Source organism: Rana temporaria, chromosome 5, assembly GCF_905171775.1.
Source record: "Rana temporaria chromosome 5, aRanTem1.1, whole genome shotgun sequence".
Classification (NCBI taxonomy): domain Eukaryota; kingdom Metazoa; phylum Chordata; class Amphibia; order Anura; family Ranidae; genus Rana; species Rana temporaria.
Window position 1 is genome coordinate 34,118,946 of NC_053493.1, and position 24,335 is coordinate 34,143,280.

Genomic DNA, 24,335 nt, shown 5'->3' on the forward strand with positions numbered 1-24,335 from the left:
CAAAAAAAACACCCGATTCCCCTAGACAAAATGAGCCTCAATCTAATGTTAAAAATTGTTTTTCGGGTGAACTCCCGCTTTAAATCTTGATGTGCTTTGTGCATTTCTCCCAGATTTGTGCAGTAGTCCAGTGTGAAACCTTTCCTTTGTGCAGGAGCTCCCTGTAGTAAAGACCAGTCACTGCTGCTCCCTCTTCCTTGTACATTGTGACTGGGAGGGCAGGCCTAATGTATGGGCACTCCTGGGCAGTGCCAATGGGCCCCAGGTGCATGGGTGGACAGATGATAATCTTGCATTACATCATACCTGCCAACTGTCCCGGATAAGCCAGAACATTCACACTTTTTATTAAGCTATCCCAAGATGACTGTGTTCCGGGCAGAGAACGGAATCTGTACTGTGCCCTCCAGATCCCAGTACTGCCCCCTTCTGTCCCTCCTTGTACTGTGTCCTTTGTGTTGATTGGTGTTTGGTTTATGGCATGTTTTCTCATTGTTTAAAATGTATTTTATTGAAAGTACTAATACTAATAAATATAAGGGACACTAAAAGATTATTTTTATTTATTTTTTAAATAACAAACATGTCATACTTACTTCCACTGTGCAGCTAGTTTTGCACAGAGTGGCCCGAACAGCGTTTTCTGGGGTCCCCCGACGGCTCCTCCCCACCTCAGATAACCCCCTCTGGGAGGCGCTCTCCCAAAGACCGCCGAGTGCAGGACTCGGCCCTGCCCCCCATCGCCTGTGTCATTGGATTTGATTGACAGCAGAGCGGACAGGCAGAACGTTACAACACTTCCGGATTTGTCAGCATGATATGGTTTATTTGATCTGGCTCAAATGTGAGTACCTATTTTTAGCGTTAATAAAGTAAAAGGCCCCGATTCACAAAGCACTTACGCCGACGTATAACAAGTTACGCCGACGTAAGTGCAAATGTGCGCCGTCGTATCTGTGCGCAAGACCCACAAACAGAGATGCGCCTAAAACCAGGCTACACCCCGCCGACGTATCTTGCTTACGCCGGCGTAGAGTGGGCGCACATTTAGGCTGGGAGCATGGTGCCGCTCCCATTGATTAGTCATTCAAATATGCAAATGAGCATAATACGGCGATTCACGAACCTGCGTGCGCCCGACGCAGGCTACGAGAGGTGCGCGTAAGTTGTACGTCCGGCGTAAAGTTAAGCTCAATAAAGGAGGTGTAACCCAGCAGCAGACATGCAAAGGTCTGCACCAGGGAACACAAGCCGGCCAAGCCGGCGTATTTTACGTTGGACGTGTGTCTGGCTAGGCGTAAGTTACGTACATGGCGTACGCAGTGATCCGCCGTATCTTAGGCAGTTGTTCCGAAGTGGTTGTGAGGATGCGCAGGGGGATGCGTCCACGTCACGGCGCATGCGCAGTTCGTTAAACGTACTTGTCTGGCGCTTGGACCATCATTTGCATGGGGTCACGCCTCATTTGCATGGGTTTGCATGGGTCAAGCCCACTTCCACCTACGCCGGCCTACGCCTTCGAAACCTACGCCACGCCGACGCAGCGTTGGGAGCACTGGCTTCCTGAATTCCATGCTTGCCTCTCTGCGCTGCGTCGGGCGTAATGTGTGCCCAACTCTCTGTGAATCCGGGCCAAAGTTTTAAAACGGTATTATACTATTTGGAATTCCTTTCTCCTACCTATGGGCTAACACTGGAAGTACTACCAGGAGACCAGTGAGATGAGATAAACGCCAGAGTGCTGCACAGTGGCATACACAATGATCGCTCTTCACCCCAAGAGGGGGTGAACATCTGGCGAGTGCAGGCTTTATTAGAGCACGGTCTGCAGTGGTCACCATTCTGGAATGCAATAAACGGTTATATCACCAGGCACTGGGCACCTAGCACCTGAGACTACAAGATCAGTTTGATTTACACATATGGACATTCATATTGTCTAATCTCAATTTTGCACGTTTTTTTTTCATTTGCACTTTATTGAATACTTGCAGGATCTTTTTTGCATGCAGTGTTCTCCATTTTTGCACATTTTCATTGCACCTTATTGAACACGTGCAGGATTGTTTTCACAGGGCTTTTGTTGCATGCAGTGTTCTTATCCTTATTTATTTATTTGTATTCATTAATCCTGTTATCTTTGCCCATTTGCACTAGATCATCGTCCAGGATCATATTACTATTGCACTTTTTGCACAGGCACTATACAGTGGTATATGTTGAGTATCTATTTATATATTTATTCACGTTCACTATTGCACTTTAAGACAGAGACTGGTAAGGTTAATGAATTTTAATTAGCGCCAATCCTACACATTCAATTAATTTACTCATTTACTCCACTTAGGTGGAATAATTAAGTAGAGGCATCTTCTAATTAATTCACCTCAGGACGTCAATCGCCCCTTGTTGTGGGTTTTTCCACAGTTTTTTTAGGTTCATTGCGCGCATTCATAACTTATATTTCACAGCCAGGCAGCTAGCATTTTTTAGGGGGAATGCAGCTTACATATTTATCTTATTACAGGTTTCATTTAACAGTTGTGTCGGATGCAAGTACTTATGCAAGCTCAGCTAAATAAGATAAATAATAATAATAAACACAATTGAAATATGATGATACAATTTGCATTTGTTTCATATTCAAAGGCATGCCAGAGAGCAGTATGTAATGTGTAGTAATGCCAATCAATTACAATTCATCAACAATCTGATTTCAGTAAACTGATACAATTTGTGTTTTATCAAATTCTGCTCTTTATCACTGCTCTCTGTGCATTTTTATTTAATACGTCTGTACATTTTTTTTATTTCTCCTTCACGTTTAAAGTGTATGTAAAGATCACGCATTGTTTTTTTTCCATTTTAGGTAGAGTGGAAAGGGTTAAAAGCTGTCTCAAGTTATGTATTGTCACCTGTGTCCCCCTGAGGCCTCGTACACACGACCGTATTCCTCGACAGAATCCATCAAGAAACTTGATGGGAGAGCTTTTTTGACGAGGAAAGCGGTCGTGTGTACGTTTTTCATCGAGATAACTGTTGAGGAGCTCGACGAGGAAAAAAGAGAACAAGTTCTCTTTTTCCTCGACGGGAGTCTCAATTTCCTCGTCGTGTTCCTCGTCGGGCTGGTTTTCGACGAGAAACACGTTCGTGTGTATGCTAAGAAACCCGCGCATTCTCAGAATAAAGTATGAGACGGGAGCGCACCTTCGGTAAATGTAGCGTTTGTAATGGAGATAGCACATTCGTCACGCTGTAACAGACTGAAAAGTGAAAATCGTCTCTCACCAAACTTTTACTTAAAGCGGAGGTTCACCGGTAAAATGCTGTTTTTACCCTTAGATGGATGCTCATTTAGTCTAGGGGAATCAGCTAGTTGTTTTAAAATCCGAGCATTACTTACCGTTTTAGAGAGCGATCTTCTCCGCCACTTCCGGGTATGGGCCACGGGACTGGGCGTTCCTTCTTGATTGACAGTCTTCCGACAGGCTTCCGAAAGGCTTCCGACGGTCGCATCCATCGCGTCACGATTTTCCTAAAGTAGCAGAACGTCGGCTTCTTTCGGCTACTCGTGACGCGATGGATGCGACCGTCGGAAGCCTGTCGGAAGACTGTCAATCAAGAAGGAACGCCCAGTCCCAAAGACCCATACCCAGACGTGGCGGAGAAGATCGCCCTCTACAACGGTAAGTAATGCTCGGATTTTAAAACAACAAGCCGATTCCCCTAGACTAAATGAGCATCCATCTAAGGGTAAAAGAGCAAAAAACAGCATTTATGGGTGAACTCCCGCTTTAACACGCAGTAACATGGGATTAGCATAATGCACGCCACAAGGGTTGTGCCAGTGGAATGGAGCTTCCCCTGCCGTCGTATGTGTTGTACGTCACCGCGTTTAAGAACGAGGAGATTTGGTCTTGACCGTGTGTACGCAAAGACTGCCTGTCGAGTTTCTCGACAAGCCTAACAAGGAACTCGTCGAGGAAAACGATGTGTCTTTTCCGACGAGTTCCTCGGTCGTGTGTACGAGGCCTTTTACTTCCTGTACTGTAGACACAAAAGGAAACAAAAGGTTGATTAGAAGGTTAAATCGCCCCAGCAAGGACACAAAGAGCAATACAAACTAAAAAAAAAATAAAAACCCTACCACAGTCTGTTAAAAAATGTTGCCTTTACATACAATTTAACTCTTAAAACGATTATTAGATAATTGCATGCAAATTCCATATTACAAAACATAAAGTTTGATTAGCTGGTTTACTGGGAAGTATACAGACAGGTCCAACCATTCAGGCAGAAATAAATACATTTACCTACATTCAAATGTGGAAAATACCTTATCGGAGCTGCCGTTTCCCAGATCTGAATCATTGGAGCTCCCAAAATACAGACGCCATATACTGGATTTGGGGTCTTCTGGGGGGATTTTGATCATTTCCAGAGAGGTAAGGGATTGATCTAAGACACTGTCTGCTTCTCCGGATTCATCAGACACGCTGCTGTGGTTCAGGAATATCATTGATGATAAACTTGCATCACTATCAGATCCAGAGCCATTGTCCTGAAAGAATCAACAGACAAATATTGGAAAACTGTCCTCTCTCCTGCACCAGCAGCTCCAGGGCGCCATGCTGCTCATCTTTCTCTGTTTTTAAATGTTTATATGGAATGATACACATGGTGAATAACTTTAATGATGTGAGTATTTTTATTTTTTTCCACATCAGACTCAACCAGGAAGCAGAACAGCGAGACATGCTCACGGTGACTCCGCCCTTCACGTCTCCTCTGTGGTCTCGCATCACATGTGGTTTATCAATCTATTTACCTCTGTTTTCTTATTTTATATTATTGTTTTTTTTTTTATATGTTTTTTTTATGCTTCTTTTCTTTCAGATTTATACCTAGGAAAATCACATTTGAATGAACATTATTAATTATAACCCTCGTTAAATAGAAAGAGTCCCGCCCCTACTCTTCTTTTGTCTTTTGTTCCCCTCAAGTCCTTACCCCCCCACCTCCCTTCGGTTCTGTCGGTCGCTGTTTAGGTTTAATTTCTTTGTTTATACCTAGGTCTCACCTGTCTATTTCTATCATTGCCTGTGTGAATTTTTCTGACGTTTTGAAAGCTTTCCATTTCTCCCAAACTGTTCTTCTTCTAGCCTCACCTCCCATTTCTCCTCGTCCCAGATATTCCATTTCTGATATATAATCAACTCGGTGTATCCATTCTTTTATGGATGGCCTCTGTGGGTGTAACCAGTTTTTTGGGATTAAACCCTTTGCTGCATTCAGCAATACCGGAACCAAAGTCGATCCATACTGTTTTTTTGACTTATCCGTTGTGTGGAACAAACAGGTCAAGGGATTTCGTAGGATCTTTTCACCTGTAATTTCTTCTATATATTCATCTAATGGTGTGAGTATTGATATGATATCTTCTCGTGACAAATACTAGTTCTGATATATTGTGTGATGTCCTATTTTAATTTATTATTGTACACTTCATAGATAGACGACTGATTATTCCCTATACCCCTGAGGAAAGAGAGTCACCTCTCCGAAACGTCGGGTACCATTTGGATAATCATGTCCTCCATATCTTTCCACATTTGTTCGTTATTCGCACTTTGTTCTGTATTCATTCCATATCCCATTCAGTTTTAATGTATATCAATTTGTATATGTACAATAAATTACATTTATATATCATTTTCTTAATTTATGGTGTACATCCCTGTGCCTTAAAGTCCATTTAGGGGATACCTTTTCTTTGATTATCATTGGATGTGACACATTACAGACAGTAGTGTATTTAGGTTTCGTGCTGCCCTAGGCCTGACTAAACTCGTGCACCCCCTAATTTAAATATGAGCCACCTCTTCCTGTTAAGGCCACACCCCTTTTTGTTTAAGACCCGTCCTGAAATTTTTGAGTGGGGACACTAGTTCTTAGGGCCTGGGGGGGGGGGTGGATACCCTTAATTTGCATAGATTTCCTCTCCTTTCTTGTTTGGCTATGGGGCAGGAAATGAAGGGAAATCTCTGCAATGGGACAGGGATAGTAAAAAATAAACTGACAGGGGCTATAACCCTCCCTTACTCTATACAAAATAAAAAATAAAAAGTGTTGCCTATAGTTCTACTTTAAGCACAAATTTCTGATAATTTTATGGAGAGGACTAAAAAGATATAGCCATGCCAATGGTGCAGCAGAAAACATATAGCACAGTGAGGAAGGTTTGTGTTCCAGGATGATAGGACAGTCAAAATCAGAAGCAGCTTGTGTTACACTAACAGTGTAGCGCAAGCCGGCAGGGACTCTTTCCGTGCTGCCCCCCTGCAAAGTGCTGCCCTAGGCCTGGGCCTTGTTGGCCTAGGCCAGGATACAGCCTTGATTACAGAGACACTAACCGATAAACTTCTCCTCTCTCCTGTGTCTACAACACTATCTTATGACTGAGTTACAATGCTGTCTACACTATTTTCCTAAAAATTATCACCATTTTTTTATCCATTGAAGCATAGAAAATAGGATTTTTGTACTCGCTACATAATACTTTTCTTGGAGTCTACTGGGCTTACAGGTGTTTCTCTCCATTGGGTTATACTGACACCTACAAGAGGACTAGACACTGGCAAACAATAAAACTGTAGGCTAGCTTACCCCTTCTACTACCACCATGCTTCAGTTTTGAAGCAAAGCAGTACCAAGAGCATGATAATAAATCTGTATCCCCCAAAGGATTCCAAGAAAAGGGTTTTTCTTTCTCATCAAATGGGGACATGGGAAGTCTTTCCTGTGGCTGCACTGTCCACCTGGTAGGTAGCTCTTACAGAACAAGTGAACAGAAGACAAGGTGGTAGCCTTTCAAATCTGGTAAACAGTTGATTGATGCTGGAAGGCAAAAAAAACAAAAAAAACACTAATGCCGCGTACACACGATCGGTTTTCCCGTCGGAAAAAGTCAGATGTGAGATTTTGGACGGGAATTCCGAGTGTATGCTCCATCTGTCTTTTTCTGTCAAAATTTCCGCCAGCAAAAGTTTGAGAGCAGGTTCTCTATTTTCCAGACGGAAGAAATTCCTAGCAGAAAAAACGTTTGTCTGTATGGAATTCCGACGCGCAAAAAAACATGCATGCTCAGAATCAAGCAGAAGAGCCGAACTGTCTATTGAACTTCATTGATCTCGGCTCGTCGTACATCACCGCGTTCGTCTTGACGGGCGTAATTTGGTGTGACCATGTGTATGCAAGGCAAGCTTGAGCAGAATTCCGTCGGAAAAAACATCCAAGGTTTTTCCGATGGGAAAACCGATTGTGTGTACGCGGTATTACAGATCCAGTAAAATGCAACTTAACAGGAAAGAGTAGACCCTAATCTTTGAGACCATAATCTTGGATGGTCTAGCCGAGTCACCTAGAGTAGGTGGAATGAGAAAAACAGAATAGGAATTATCCACCACATTCAAACAATGAAATAAAATGTTAGTTTTGGCACACTGGAGCCAGACAGAGGGATGGAAGTATGATGTGCTGGTTGAGGCAAAAGACAAAAAGTATCTTAGGCAAGAAATATGTCCAGGGCTACAACACCACTATGTCCTTATGCAAGAACCAGAAAAGGTTTCTTCCAGGGTAAGGCTGCCAGATCAGACATGTATCTTGCTGGCTAAAAGGAAGTCTCGACTGAAGGCGAAAAATCTTGAACAGTTAAAAAATCAATCAAATCAAAAACACTGAAATTTGCTCAGTTACAGAATTGTCGCTGTCATTGCTTTGTGTTTGATGACGAATTTCCCCACAAATCGCTATCGCTCAATTCTGCAAGTGATTCTAATTTATTATCGCTATTTTCTAGCTGGTCTAAAACCACTTTTGATGTAAACTGACACTTTTTGGTTGCTATGGACAATCTCCAGTTAGAAAGAACATTTTGTAATAATATAAAAGTGCATGCAGGACACTGGGCAGACCACTAAGGACAAACTGGTGCGTAATTATTTGATACAGTACTGCAATCTATAAGATTACCATATGCTGTATCTATATTGTGTTTTTACTTTTTTGAATTTAGCGCCGAACTCCGCCCCCACGCGTCGCGCCGCTCCGTGGCACTCGGCAGTCACCAGTGTGTGAATTGAGCGAGAGGACAGCTCGCACACACAGCGGGGAGACATCGCAGGATCCAGGGACAAGGTAAGTAACTTCCTCTGTATCCTGCAATGCGATCCCGAGTCTCGGGGTTACCGCTTTTGGTATGTAAAATTCACCCCGAGCCAGACTCAGGAATACCGCTAGGCAGGGTAATTGCTGATAGTCAACTGAATGGACATTCTGGGCCAGATTCTCAGAGGAGATACGACGGCGTATCTCCAGATACGCCGTCGTATATCTCTGAGTTGCGCCGTCGTATCTATGCGCCTGATTCTTAGAATCAGTTACGCATAGATTTCCCTTAGATCCAACAGGCGTAAGTCTCTTACGCCGTCGGATCGTAACTGCATATATACGCTGGCCGCTAGGGGCGTGTACGCTGATTTATGCGTCAAAATATGTAAATTAGCTAGATACGCGAATTCACGAACGTACGCTCGGCCGACGCAGTACAGTTACGCCGTTTATGTTAGGCTTTTCCCGGCGTATAGTTACCCCTGCTATATGGTGGCGTAAGTGCGTCGTACCAATGTTAAGTATGGCCGTCGTTCCCACGACGAAATTTGAAAATTTGACGTCGTTTGCGTAACTCGTCCGTGAATGGGGCTGGACGTAATTTACCTTCAAGTCAAAACCAATACGGCCTTGCGGCGTATTAGGAGCAATGCACACTGGGAGATTTCCACGGACGGCGCATGCCGTCCGTGGAAAACGTCAATCACGTCGGGTCACAGAACATTTACATATAACACGCCCCCCTGTTCCAAATTTGAATTAGGCGGGCTTACGCCGTCCGATTTACGCTACGCCGCCGCAACTTACGGAGCAAGTGCTTTGAGAATACAGCACTTGCCCGTCTAAGTTGCGGAGGCGTAACGTAAATCGGATACGTTACGCCGCCGCGAAGACACGCCGCCGCGAAGATACGCCGCTGAGCGAGAATCTGGCCCTTAGTTTATATTATATTTTCACATCCGAGCAATGTTTGTCCAAGTTACCTTGTAAAAGCCATGCAAAATAAAAGTTACCTTTAAAAAATTTGCATTTTACCGCAATTGCTGGGTAATGCCCTGTGTTGGGGGTGGCATTAAGAATGATATAGCACGTTTCGCAGCAATTCTCTGCAATTCGCCTAATGTGAACCGCTAATTCTCCTTTATTCTAAATTACAGTTAACATAGAAATTACTCAATTTTTCGTGACTAGGTCTAATGCCCTGTACACACGATCAGGCTTTTGCCCGGCCAAACTCACATCGGAATTCCGACGGAAGTAAAAGAGAACATGTTCTCTATCTAAACTCCCACCGAATTGCTCGGAATATCTGATGGAAAAACTCTGATGGGCATGCACACGGTCGGAATTGCAGATGGAAAAAGTCTGTCTGACTTTTTCCATCGGAAATTCTGATTGTGTGTACGGGGCTTTAGAGAACTTCCCAGCACTCACAGGCACAGCTCTAGCACAGCCGACTAAATGTAGCTTCATAAAATGAGAAAATTATTATACGTTCGTGGGATGCACAGTCAACTTTGATCTGGAGCCATCCACAAGTTCTTATATCTTTTGGAGCAGAAATATCTTCCTGCCCTTGTCCCTGTCTTTGTTCCAGTTCAAGTCTTGCTTCTGCTGCTGACTTCTCTAGACTATAGACAGACATACCTGCACTGATGTGCTAGTTCCAAGGCCTGCATGGATGGCTTCCAACTGAGCATTGTACAACAAAGCTTTCAGGTCAGCTCCGGTGAAGTTTTCTGTCACCCCGGCCATGTGCTGCAGATCCACATCATCGTCTAAGAGCATGGAGTGGCTCAAGCATTTTAGGATTTCATATCGGGAAGCCTTTAGTATGTGTACAAACATAGAAACCAGAAATAAATAGAATTAGACTGAAAGAAAACAAATTCTATAAAAAATTAGGTTATTACTAAAGATGTTAAAAAAACGAAAATTAATGCTAGTGTATATTACTTGCATGAAAACCATATAAACCTGACACACATCTGGCCAATTTGACTATTTTGAATCTTTGTACTGCTAGCATTAGTAAATAGATGGGAAAGGATTTCATATTTACCGCATTTATCGGCGTATACCGCGCACTTTTTTGCCCTGAAATTCAGGGCAAAATCGTGGGTGCGTGAAATACGCTGATACCCGCGCCGAGTTTGAACTACTGCACCGGCATATACCGAGCGCAGTACACTCGTGTATAGTCGGGCAGGCTCGGGTTCTCTCGCAGTCACGTCCTGGACGTACAGGACGTGACCGCGAGAGGAGCCGAGCCTGCCCGACTATACACGAGTGTACTGTGCTCGGTATATGCCGGCGCAGTAGTTCAAACTCAGCGCGGGAAGCGGGGAGGACACCGCAGAAGGACGCCGGACCCGACGAGGAGGACACCACCGAAGCCGCAGGCGAACGCCGGACCCGACGAGGCCGCCGATGGACGCCGCGCAAGACACCAAAACTCTAAGTACTAAAATCTTTTTTTACAGGAATTGCGGGTCCACTTTAGGGGTGCGTGCTATACGCCGGAGCGCGCAATACCCTGATAAATACGGTACTTGTTTTAAACATTTTTTTATTTATTCTGTTATTCTCTGGTTCCCAGGCCTAGGCAAATTATGTCATATATCCCAGAAGTCATTCGGGAGGAAAGGAGGCGGTTTTCTCAGCTAAGCACTCCCTCCTCCCTCTCTCCCACCCCACCCCTGTCCGGCTCTAGGCTGGGAGCCCCCCCCCCCTTTTTTTTTCTCCCCAAAGGAGTTAGAGCATAGGCAAATAATCTGCATTTTATTTATGCTATAGAGCAAAATCTGATGGAGTAGGAGAATCGTGTACCTCCCTGAAGTACCTTCTGGGCTTAGTTTATATGATGTGTTGTATGTCTTAAAGCAGGCATGTCCAAAGGTCCGGCCCGGGGGCCAATTGTGGCCCGTGTTTCGGTTTCGGATGGCCCGCCTGGTCATTTTGACATGTATGTCTTTTGTGGCCCCCAATGAATCCCCGAGCGCCGGGGGCCACAAAAGAAATACATGCTGGCTGCCTTGGAGGAGGCAGGACGAGCACCGTGAATACAGGAGTACTTCCTGTTTACACGGCGACCTGTGTAAAAGGAAGTCCCATCTCCTGCACTGCCATTGGACGACTGTTCTTTCCATCACAGAAGGCCGGACTTTCGATTAAAGAGGCCGCCTATAAAACAGGAAATTCTCCTGTATGTCTGTTGGCGCTCGTCCCGCCCCTTCCCTGTCTCCTCCAATGCTGCAGATAAATTAATCAGGCTGCAATGGCGAGTCTGCATTCATGGCAGGGGGGGGGGAGGTGCTGCATTCATGGCAAGGGGGTGTTGCATTCATGGCAAAGGGGTGCTGCATTCATGGCAAGGGGGTGCTGCATTCATGGCAAGGGGGTGCTGCATTCATAGCAAGGGGGTGCTGCATTCATGGCAAGGGGGGTGCTGCATTTGGGACAACAGGGTGCTGCATTCAGGACAACGGGGGGGTGTTACCTTTAGGACAATGGGGGTGCTTACGGCACTTGTGAGGTTGTATTGATGAGCACTGACCCTTATTATGATTCACAGTTCTTTATTTAAAATGTAAGAAGTGAAGGTGCGTGTTATACCCCGATAAATAAAGTATATACAAATAACACGTCTGAGCTCTTCTCTTCACCAAACACAGCCACAAAGGCAAGAGAATTCTTGTTGGGTAGTGTATTAGTGCTCGAAGGAACACACTTAGACCGAATTTTAATGGTTCACAGAATGTCAGGCAAAATGGTCAACCCCCACGCATGTTCACTTCATCAAATCTGGCCCTCTTTTTTTTTTTTCCAGAAAAGAAAAGAAAGAAAAAAAAAATCTGCCCCTCTTTGAAAAAAGTTTGGACACCCCTGTCTTAAAGCTAACCCTTTATATGTCCAATTTGACTTGTGCAGACCTTGGTTTCCCTGAATTATATATGTGCAATGTTTCAATTAATATTATCTGTTAAAAAAAAATCCAACCATAGAATCTGGATTCACTCAACTGCCTGAGCACATGAGGTTTAGGAGATATTTCAAGCACCTACAGGAAAGCCTTAATCTAGACTTGCATGTAGGTTAAAGTGGTTGTAAAGGGTTTACAACCACTTTAATAGGTTAAGAAATTTAAAGCAGAACTTCATGCATATATAAAAGACACAAATACATGCAATTGTGTAATTACATAATTTAAGTAGAATTCTATGTTTATTTTGACTTTAAATAGTTTGTTTGGGCCAAGCCCAGCACTCAAAATCCTGAGGTGTCATTCTCCTCTTAGTACTTTAGATATACCGTATATACTTGAGTATAAGCCGAGTTTATCATGCACATTTTTTTGTGCTGAAAATGCCCCCCTCGGCTTATACTCGAGTCTCCTTTTTGTGCCCGATCTCCCGGACTTTTGGGACCTGGTACTGGCTGGCCGTAGGACCCCTGGACCCCAAACTTGGCACACATGTAGGCCCATTTCTCCCCTACAAGTGTGCAAAGTTTGTTGTCTAGGGGACCTACGGCTGAGGAGCACCGATTTTTCAAAGCCAGGCACCCCTTCCATAGACTCCCATGTTAAACGTCAGTTTAGTCATGGACACAGTGAGGCATGGACACAGTGAGGCATGGGCACAGTGAGGCATGCAGATGGACACCCTAGGCTTATATTCGAGTCAATATGTTTTCCCATTTTTTTGTGGTAAAATTAGGTGCCTCGGCTTATATTCAGGTCAGCTTATTATACTCGAGTATATACGGTACTTATGTTTCTGTCTCTGCTTTGCATTCTGACCTGGTCTGGAGGTGGACAGTAAAGACACTCATCCAAGCGTCCGGGTCTGAGTAGAGCAGGATCAATCAAATCTGGGCGGCTTGTAGCTGCCAGTACATACACTCCTATGGAAAGAAGGATCAAACAAAAATAAGGAATGACCTTTTTCATTAATCCTGCAAGGAATGTGTGGGCAACTTCCTTTGTGAAAAATACTCTTACCGTGTAATCCTTCCACCCCATCTAGCTGGGTCAGCATCTGGTTGACCACTCTATCAGTGACACCGGTGTTGTCATGACCCCGCCGAGGTGCAATAGAGTCAAACTCATCAAAGAAAAGGATACAGGGCTTAGCAGCCTGTGCTCTGTAACCACATAATACAAGAAAGGGAAAGAAGATTGGGCCGTGATAACAATGAAGTCACATTTCTTGAAACCGTACAATATATCAGGGGAAACAGCAGTATAGCTACAGTATACCTTCCTGTCTATTAGACTCACTCTGTAGGCCAAGGGTGTCCAACCTTTGGACTTTCCTGGCCCACATTATTATTATTATACAGGTTTATAGCGCCAACAGTTTGCACAGTGCTTAGCAAAAAATAAAGGCATACATTACAGTTACATTACAATTTGGTACAAGAGGAATCAGAGGACCCTGCTCATTAGAGCTTACAATCTCAAAAGGGAGGGTCAAATGATACAAAAGGTAATAGCTGTGGGGGATGATCTGATGGAGGAAGAAAAACAGTGTTAGTTAGAAGCAGGATAGGCTGTTTTAAAAAGAAGGGTTTTCAGGGATCGTCTAAAAATTGATAGATTAGATGATGGTTGAACAGATTGGGGTAGGGAGTTCCAACGGATGGGAGAAGCTCTGGAAATATACTGGAGGCGAGCATGGGAGGAGGTGACAAGGGAGCTAGAGAGCAGGAGGTCTTAGGAGGACCAAAGAGAGCGGCTTGGTTGATATTTTGGGACTAGGTTAGTAATGTAGCTGGGGGCCGAGCTATGGAAGGCTTTGTAAATTATTGTTAGTACTTTGAATTTTATTCGTTGGGTGAGTGGGAGCCGGTGGAGGGATTGGCAGAGAGGGGTGGAGGACACTGAATGGTTGGTAAGGTGGATGAGTCTTGCAGCAGCATTCATGATGGACTGAAGGGGGATAGTCTATGTAAAGGTAATCCAATGAGGAGGGAGTTGCCGTAGTCGAGGCGAGAGATGACCAGGGAGTGAATTAGAAGCTTGGTGGTGTTATTTAGGGCTGCAACTAACGATTATTTTCATAATCGATTAGTTGGCCGATTATTGTTTCGATTAATCGATAAATCGGATAATAGCCTTAAAAAAAAAGAAATTGCATTTTTTTATTTTTTTGGCCCAATTTGTTGGGCAGATTACAAAACACAAATTGCCGCAAAAACGCATTACATGCTTTTCTGCAGCTTCTCCATTGAAGTATATTGAACCAAAAAAAAACAAAATAGCACCGTTTTGCTTTAAAAAGTCCTTGCTCTTTCCAAATACGCAGCAGCTGAAAAAAAATCAGGGATGTGAACGTGTCCCATAGGAAAGCATGTGAAGGAACTGTAGTGTGTTTCTGCAAAAAGCACCAAAAAACAGAGGTGTGACCCCGGCCTGAGATGTTTAGTAACATAATGGGGGGTTAAAAAAAAAAAAGTACAAAAAGAGCAAATAATCGCTACTGCAAGGCCTCGTACACACGACCGAACATGTCTGCTGAAAGTGGTCCGCTGACCAGTTTCAGCAGACATGTTCGGTCGTCTGTACGGCCGACCGGACAAATGTCCGGCGGATCGGACAGGTTTCCAGCGGACAAATGTTTCTTAGCATGCTAAGAAACATGTCCGCTGGAATCCTGTCCGTCAGACATGTTCGGTCGTCTGTACAGACTCACCGGACATGTCCGATCGGCCGCCATCCCTCGCATGCATCGAAGTGATTCGACGCATGCGTGGAAGCATTGACCTTCCAGGGTCGCGCACGTCGCCGCGTCATCGTCGCGTCGACGGCGCGGTCACGTCATCACACTGTCTGTCTGCGCGGATTTCGGTTTGATGGTGTGTACAACCATCAGACCGAAATCTCCGAGCGGACATGTCCGATGAAAACGGTCCGGCGGACCGGTTTTATCGGACTGTCCGCTGGTGTGTACGAGGCCTAAGGGGTACATTTTTTTACTGTGGGACAGCGAAAATAATATTTACAGTAGCGATTTGCTTTTTTTGTACTATAAAGGGCTAATTTTAGTTTTTTTTAACCCCATTATGTTACTGGCCGATTAATCGATTATGAAAATTGTAATCGATTAATTTATTAATAAATTAGTTGTCGATTAATCGATTAGTTGTTTCGGCCCTAGTGTTATTAGTTAAAAAGGGACATGTTCTGGAAATGTTGCAGAGGCTAAGGCGGTGTGATTTGGACAGGGATTAGATGTGGGCCTGAAAGGACAGTTCAGAGTCTAAGGTTACCCCTAGCCCCCTGGCATGTGGAGACGGACTGATAGATGTGCCAGTGGTTTTGACAGAGAAGTCAGGGGAAGGGGCACGTGGGGGAGGAAATATTAAGAGCTCAGTTTTGGATGGATTGAGTTGGAGGAAGTGGTTTGACATCCAGGATGATATGTCTGTTAGTAAATCAGTGATGCGTGAGGAGATTGATGGGGTGAGCTGAGGGGCAGAGAGATAGATTTGGGTGACATTGGAAAAAGAGGAATTGTCTTGGGCTGCATATAAAAGTACACTACCAGTACTTTTAGCTGATGAGCAGAAAAAGTTGGGTGGATCACAAGGTCTCTTGCACATAAAGCGTTTTTCCTGCTGCTTTTAGAAGCATCAGGCCTTTTTTTTTTTAACAACTTAAAAACACCTCTCTATGTTATTTTATGTGTCCATGCACACATAGGGCCAGATTCTCGTACGCTCGCGTAACTTTGTGCGGGCGTAACGTATCTGATTTACGTTGCGCCTCCGCAACTTAGACGGGCAAGTGCTGTATTCTCAAAGCACTTGCTCCGTAAGTTGCGGCGCCGTAGCGTAAATCGGCCGGCGTAAGCCCGCCTAATTGAAATTTGGATCAGGGGGCATGCGCCGTCTGTGGAATTTCCCAGTGTGCATTGCTCCAAAGTACGCCGCAAGGACGTCATTGGTTTCGACGTGAGCGTAAATGACGTCCAGCCCCATTCACGGACGACTTACGCAAACGACGTAACTTTTTCAAATTTCGACGCGGGAACGATGGTCATACTTAACATTGTTACGCCGCACTTATGCCACCATATAGCAGGGGTAACTATACGCCGGGAAAAGCCGAACGTAAACGGCGTAACTTTACTGCGTCGGCCGGGCGTACGTTCGGGAATTCGCGTATCTAGCCGATTTACATATTTCGACGCATAAATCAGCTTACACGCCCCTAGCGGCCAGCATTAAAATGCACTTAAGCTCCGATGGCGTAAGACACTTATGCTGGTCGGATAGAATAGAAATCTATGCGTAACTGATTCTAAGAATCAGGCGCATAGATACGACGGCTCGGATTAGGACTTACGACGCCGTACATGGCGCTACGCCGTCGTAAGTCCTCTGAGAATCCGGGCCATAGGCTTTTAGAAGCTGTAAGTGGCCTAGGCGTTTGTAAGCTGCAAAAAAAAAAAAACAGGGCCAGTGTGTTCTGGAGCAGAACGCCTGATACAGCGTTAAGCCACGTCAAGCATTTTTAAGCTGCAGTAATTGGATTTGGGAGTGGAAAATAGAAGAGGGCAGAGACACGCTGCTAAATGCCAACACCGCTAAACAGGCATTAGACCCCTTTCACACTGAGGTGGTTTTCAGGCATTTTAGCGCTAGAAATAGTGCCTAAAAACGCCTCCCATTCATTTCAGTGTGACGTTTCACACTGGGGCGGTGCGTTTGAGGGACAGTAGAAAAAGTCCCGCAAGCAGCATCTTTGGGGCGGTTTGGGAGCATTGTATTTAGTGCTCCCAAAACGCCCCGCCCATTGAAATGAATGCGCCTGAAAAGCACTTCAGAAGCGCCGCAACACGGGCTCTCTTAACCCCTTCTTTGGGGTTAAAATCGCCCGCTAGCGACTGAAAAGCACTGCTTAAACAGCGCTAAAGCGCTGTGGCTCTACCCACATGGCCGCATCATTCAGACACAGCTCTGTGTGTCGGAATGAACTACAAGTCCCAACATCCTCAGCGGCTGTCAGCTTGCAGTTCTCAATGAACTACCCAGCACTGTGGAGCGCTGTGGTAGTTCATTGAGTCTTCCTGTCAGGGAGTATCAGCTTACCCATATGGGATGTACGGGTAAGCCGATACACTGGCAGTGTGCAGGAGACCTGCATGGCATATCGCTGATCCCCATCTGTAGTTTTATTTAGAATTATAACCTATTAAAGTGGTTTACAAACACTTTAATAGGTTAAGAAATTTAAAGCAGAACTTCATGCATATATAAAAGACACACATACATGTGGAGTGTCCTCCTCGCCCCCTCCCTTGGACTACAGCAGAGTCAGGACGCTCTTTACGTTGCAGATAGAGAAAAGAGCTGTGTGTTAGTGGACATCCTAACTCTCCTGTAGTCCAAGGGAGGGGGCAAGCACTACACTCCGCACCAGGGAGAAAGCCTCGCATTACTGTGTGGAGTTACAGACAGAAGAACAGGAAGTGAGGATTTCTCAGAAGAAATAAGAACATTTAAAAGCAAAATGGAAGGATGAGGTAAGTGAAGGAGGACTGCACTAAGGTAAAGGAAGCTATTTAGGGGAAAAAAAATATTGTACCTTTACAACCCCTTTAAGCGCTGCACTTTTATTTACCATTAATTATAAAGTCACCATGTATAAAAAAAAAATATCTGTTAATTCTGTTCAACCAATCTTGTGATTCACAAACATTTGGTCCTACTGTCTTCCCCTGCTATACACAATCATCTTCATTCCATATAAAAGGTTACCTTGTAAAGACGTCTCGTACTGCCTGCTCACTTGCTCCAATATATTTGCTGAGAAGTTCCGGACCCTGAAGAGATATGATCAGTGTTATGTGAGAAATAGAACCAAACATTTCCTTTCCACTTTCTCATGGGAATTATTAAAACCATCAAGTTAAATTGATAAGTGTCAGAATGTGTCAGTAAATTTGACACTAACTCTACGGGGGGGTAAGTTTAAAAAGTTTGGTGAACGAACGTGACGTACATCGGGGCACATCTTGCTGTATTCTGTGTTACAGAACATTCTCGTATGATTGCAAGTGCCATCAAGTAGCCAAAATTTTTTTTTTACTGATTGGGGTATTTAAAAACAAATACCGCATTATGTAGCCTGGGTGGTGCCTGCTATCATACGAGAGGTAAATAACACAGAATACGTCAAATTTTATTTGAGCTGTGCATTGAGAATACATATGGACTGATTTACTAAAGGCAAATAGTTGCACCCTGCAAGTACAGTTGCTCCAGAGCTTGGTAAATGAGGTTAAAGCGGTGTTCCAGCCGCAATTTTTTTTTTTTTTTAAAGTCAGCAGCTACAAACACTGTAGCTGCTGACTTTTAATAAGGACACTTACCTGTCCTGGGCGCCCGTGATGTCGGTCCCCCGAGGTCGATCCGTCCTTCGGATCGTGTCCTGGCGCCGCCATCCTCACTAAGGGAAACAGGCAGTGGAGCCTTGCAGCTTCACTGCCCGTTTCCTACTGCACATGCGCGAGTGGCATGGCGCTTTGAGAATGGGTGGCTGTCTTCTGGGACATGCACAGCCAGCCCAAATTTCCCAGAAGACAATGCGAGGAGGAGAAGAATGAAGACTACCACGGATTAGGAAGATCTGCCTAGCAACCGCCATTTCTGGTAAGTAAAAATATATATATATTTTTTTATTTCAATTTTATTATTTTTGAGCCTTTTTATGTAATTTTTTTTTTTTTTTTTTAGGATGGACCTCCACTTTAAGTTTCAATTTGCAAAGAGTAACCAAAGAGCACCCAATCACATGCAAGCAACAAAAAAAAAAACAGCATTTTTGCTTGCCCTTGATTGGATGGTGAAAGACAAAAGGGGATCTGCTTATTTACTAAACCCTGGGGCAACTGCTCTTGCAGAGTGCAATTGCACTTTGCAAAGTGCACAGTCTATTTGCCTTTAGTAAATCAACCCCATAGACTCTTATGACTAATGTGTTAACCCACTTTTTAAGTTGGTTTTCAATAAACGCTGGTAAACCCTGCTTGGGTTTATTAGAGGCTGGCAAAAATGCAAGATTGTAAAAAAAAAAAAAAAAAAAAAGAGTAATATATTTTTTGGTAATCACTGGGTTCAGAATCATGTTAATTGGTTCCCGATTACTAGGGGTGACCTGGAGCTGTCCTTTGTTAGCAGGGCCTGAGAATTAGGGACATTAACAGGTAGGCATTTCCAGTTCTAACCTGGAAAGGTAAAGTAGATGTAGACTCTAATTGGACAATATTTATTCTGATAAAGGCACTGTATATCATGTTTTCACTTTTTTTATTTGTTTGCATCTCAGTGCTGCCGATTGCCTTCTGGTCTCCTTCAGCTATCTCCTGTCTACATGAACTCGCTTTCGGTGTATATGATTTTTTGGACAGTGATCATGCCTGTGCAGTGGGTTTTGGCCCTGCTGGTTTTAGTCTCTACTGGGGGCACGTTTGAGCTCCAATTCTTTCTCATAATCATTCTTACAGATAATTGCAACTGTCATCATAGGAAATACTCCAATTCCAGGTGGGCAGGGAGAAACGCGTCAGTGAGTGTGGTCGGAGTGGCGCTGGCTGAGGCCACATGTCTTTGTTAGCATCGGGCTGGTTTGAGCAGCGTCTTTTTCCATATAGTTTGACACTTCTGGATGAGTGATCCTGACGCTTCCATTTTCTGAGCACCAGCAGGGATACATCTAACCCTCAGCTTCAAGCGGGGCATCAAGCTTTTTCATGATCGCAATGTATAATTCACAAATGGAAGAAACACCAAATAACTGTCAATCTCCCTTTGTCTGGGGCTCCATGTAAGATCTCACCTTGTGGAGTTTCAATGATTATGAGAATGGTGAGAAATCAGCTCAGAACTACACAGGAAAATCTTGCCAATGATCTCAAGGCAGCTGGGACCATAGTCACCAAGATAACAATTGGTAACACACTACGCCATGAAGGACTAAAATCCTGCATCGCCCGCAAGTTCCCCCTGCTCAAGAAAGCACATGTACAGCCCGTCTGAAGTTTGCTTATGAACATCTGAATAATTTAGAGTAGAACTGGGTAAAAGTGTTGTGGTCAGATGAGACCAAAATTGAGCTCTTTGGCATCAACTCATCTCACCGTGTTTGGAGGAGGAGGAAGGCCTCGTACACACGACCGAGTTCCTGGGCAAAAACCAGCAAGAAACTTGCTGGGAGATATTTTTTTGCCGAGGAAACCGGTCGTGTGTACACTTTCGTCGAGGAAACTGTTGAGAAACTCAACGAGCCAAAAAGAGAGCATGTTCTCGATTTCCTTGACGGGAATGGAGAAAATTGGCTTGTCGAGTTTCTCGACGGCTTCACAAGGAACTCGACGAGCAAAACGATGTGTTTCGCCCGTCTAGTTTCTAGGTCGTGTGTACGAGGCCGAACACTGCCTATTACCCCAAGTACACCATCCCCACCGTCAAACATGGAGGTGGAAACATTGGGCCAGATTCACATATAATTACGTTGCTCCTGGGCAGCGTAACATATGTGATTTACGTTACACCGCCGCAGGTTTACAGCGTTAGTGCCTGATTCTCAGAACACTTACCTGTAAACTTGCAGCGGTGTATCGTAAAAGCGCTCGGCGCAAGGCCGCCCAATTCAAATGGGGCGGGCACCATTTAAATTAGGCGCGTTCCCGCGCCGAGCGTACTGCGCATGCTCCGTCAGGTAAATTACCCGACGTGCATTGCGCTAAATGACGTCGCACCGACATCATTTGCTTAGACGTTAACGTAAATGGCGTCCAGCGCCATTTGCGTAACTGATTCTAAGAATCAGTCGCATAGATACCCGGGGCCAGATTAGGACTTACGACGGCGCAAATGGTGTTGCGCCGTCGTAACGCCTTTGAGAATCTGGGAACTTATGTTTTGGGGGTGTTTTTCTGCTAAGGAGACAGGACAACTTTACCACATCAAAGGGGTGAAAAACGGGGCCATGCACCATCAAATCTTGGACATTAAAAATGGGTCATGGGTGGGTATGACCCAAAACACACGGCCAAGGCAACAAAAGAGTGGCACAAGAAGAAGTACATTAAGATCCTGGAGTGGCCTAGCCAGTCTCCAGACCTTAATTCCATAGAAAATATGTGGAGGAAGCTGAAGGTGCAAAGTGGTTGGAGGGAAGCTTTAGAATGGCAAAGATGTTTTTATTACAAATTATGTGAGCAGACTGCAGTTCCTCTTTAAGGGTTAATTCATTTCAATGGCCAGAATAAATTATTATTTTGGCCAATAAAATAAATGCCCAAGCGCTCGACTCACCTAAACGTATTACATGCGTTTACAAGTGTTAAGCGTTTTTTTTTTTCTGCTGAAATGCCGCTGCCAGGAGGAAAGGCATCTAGCAGAGCTTGCCAAAGCATCCAGTGTGCATGAGGCTTTAGAATTGACGTTTTATTTATATTCACCTTGATGCTGATGAAGTTCATCCCACTTTCATAAGCTACAATTCCAGCTAGCAAAGTCTTCCCAGTGCCTGGAGCGCCGTACAGCAAAATCCCAGATCTGTGGCGTATAGGGAGGGCGGCGAATATCTCTGGATACTTCAAGATAAGAAAAACACGGGTAAATTGGTTATCACGCACATTTTCTCAAGTAATATATCTGTTTTTTACAAGAACACTGATTCAAAAGGTTGATGTATTCAAAAACAATTACCGTATTTATCGGCGTATATCGCGCACTTTTTTCCCCTTAAAATAAGGGGAAAATCGTGGGTGCGCGATATACGCCGATAGCCGCTTCCCGCGCTCAGTTTGAATTCCTGCGCCGACATATACCGAGTGCAGTACACTCGGGTACATTCGGCTAGGCGAGCGAAGCCGAGTGTACTGCACTCGGTATATGTCGGCGGAGGCATTCGAACTGAGCGCGGGAAGCGGGGACTCGACTTGAGGCGCGCGCTGGAGAAGCCGGGAGGACACCACCAAGGCCGCAGACGGATGCCGGACCAGACGATGGAAGTTGGGAAGACACCAAAACTGTAAGTAATAAAATCATATAACATTTTTTTTTTACAGGAATTTCGGGGGCAACTTTAGGGGTGCGCGGTATACGCGGGAGCGCGATAAATACGGTACCTTTTAAAGCAATGCTACTCAAATTTCTTATGTGTCTGTAAACCCTAAAAATGTATTTCTCTTACTTGCTCCATTTTGGTCTGTTAAATAAACCACCTATGCTGATTTCCAAGAATTTTAACTGTAATGCCACATACAGATGATTGGACATTCCTACAACAAAACCGTGGATTTTTTTCTGATGGATGTTGGCTCAAACTTGTCTTGCATACAATTCCGATTGCCAAGAACGCAGTGATATACAACACGTACGACGGCACTATTAAAGGGAAGTTCAATACCAGTCGTGTTAGTAGAAGTTTGGCGAGGGACGATTTGCGCACGCTTTTCAGCCTTGTGCGTTTCAGTCCGTTACAGCAGGGCTGCCATCAGGGGGGTACAGACATTCTGCTTTAGCCTTCCAATGCTACTTACTGCTATGGCCAGCTATAGATGGGGGCAGTGGACATGTTTATGTTTCACCTGTGGTGCTTGTATTGGTCCGGCAGCACACCAACACCTTTGCAGCCATTGTGCTACATGCTGGGTGTTTGGTGTGCTCCTGCACCTTTAAGAAGGGGTGGCTCCCCTTCAGTCCACCTGCCCCTATCTATCCATTAGAATGCATGTGCCTCCACTGTGGAGACACTCATTGTTTAGTGTTAGGACCACAGATATTACAGGGTGCCTTGGCGCGGCTCTGTGGCTCACGCATGCATTTGCAAATGCGAGCGGACAAAACCCCTGTTTTTAACGCATACTGTTAGACAGGTTAATTGGCTGTTCTGCGAGCTGGTCGGTGAGTAGGCTTGGTTTTTCCCTGGGCATTCCCCAGGTTTTGTTGTTATTGGGTACAGGCAGTACACCTGTAAGGGGCCCGGATTGAAACCCCCTTTTTTTTATTATTAATTTTTATTTTTTTTGTTTTCATTAAAGGGCCCAGAGGTCCCCGGATGGCAACCCCCTTTTTTTTTTATATATATATATATATATATATATATATATATATATATATTTTAATTTCTTTTTTTTTTCTTTTTATTAAAGGGCCCAGAGGTCCCCAAGGGCCCGGAGGTCCCCAGGGCCCCGGATGGCAACCCCCCCTTTTTTTATAAAATATATATATTTTTTTATATATATATATTTTTTTGTTTTTATTAAAGGGCCCAGAGGTCCCCAGTGCCCCGGATGTCAACCTACCCCTTTTTTTATATCTTTGTAAGGGGCCCAGAGGTCCCCAGGGCAACCCCCCCCCACTCACGTCACCCCCCACTTCTCAATTCGCTGCAACCCCCCCCGCTTCTCAATTTGAGGCGACAGCACCCCCCTCCCAGCTTCTCTGCTCCAGGGGGCACATGCCTGAAGCTGTGTAAGGGGCCCCATAATTCCTGATGGCGGCCCTGCGTTACAGTGTGACGAATGTGCTACCTCCATTACGAACGCTAGTTTTACCAGACCGAGCGCTTCCGTCTCGAACCTGATTCAAAGCATGCATGGAATTCTGTGCTTTGGAATTGTCCACACACGGTCAGAATTTTCAAGAACGGATTTTGTTGTCGAAAAATTCGAAAACAAGCTCTCAAATTTTTGTTTTTCCCGACAGAAAATGTCCAAAGGAGCCTACACACAGTCGGAGTTTCCGACAACAAACTCCCATCGAACATTTGTTGTCGAAAATTCCGATCGTGTGTACGTGGCATAAGTGTGCTATTATATATATATATATATTTTTTTTTAAATAACGTTTTTTTTATTATTCTGTAGAAAAAATAAAACAGCAGAACATTGGTACAACTATGGCGTTAAGTATAAGAGCGTTGTCTAGCTAGCAAATGTTAGAACCCTGAGGGGGGGTCTTTCCGTGAACTACGGCATCACATAGACTAACAGTAGTATCAACAGGGTCTCTAGTAGGACATGTAGCGTACCGTACCGTGAGACTGATGCCTCATTTAACTTTCCATAACACACTGTAAATATCCTCAGAAAAGTGGGAGGGGGAGAAAGTGGGAAAGGGGGAAAGGAGAACAGAACAGGAAG

General features: G+C 44.5%; 1 protein-coding gene across 4 annotated transcripts in view; it reads right to left on the reverse strand.

Annotated features, from left to right (window-relative positions):
- Positions 1 to 24,335, reverse strand: part of PEX1 (peroxisomal biogenesis factor 1) — a 126,308-nt gene that overhangs the window by 19,142 nt on the left and 82,831 nt on the right. For all 4 annotated transcript variants that reach the window (XM_040352353.1, XM_040352352.1, XM_040352358.1 and 1 more), the window contains exons 16-21: positions 21,645 to 21,779; positions 17,938 to 18,002; positions 13,175 to 13,317; positions 12,974 to 13,077; positions 9,820 to 9,999; positions 4,337 to 4,561 (exon numbers count right to left, since the gene is read on the reverse strand). In XM_040352353.1, the coding sequence (XP_040208287.1) occupies positions 4,337 to 4,561; positions 9,820 to 9,999; positions 12,974 to 13,077; positions 13,175 to 13,317; positions 17,938 to 18,002; positions 21,645 to 21,779 (852 nt within the window). The remainder of the gene's footprint in view (positions 1 to 4,336; positions 4,562 to 9,819; positions 10,000 to 12,973; positions 13,078 to 13,174; positions 13,318 to 17,937; positions 18,003 to 21,644; positions 21,780 to 24,335) is intronic.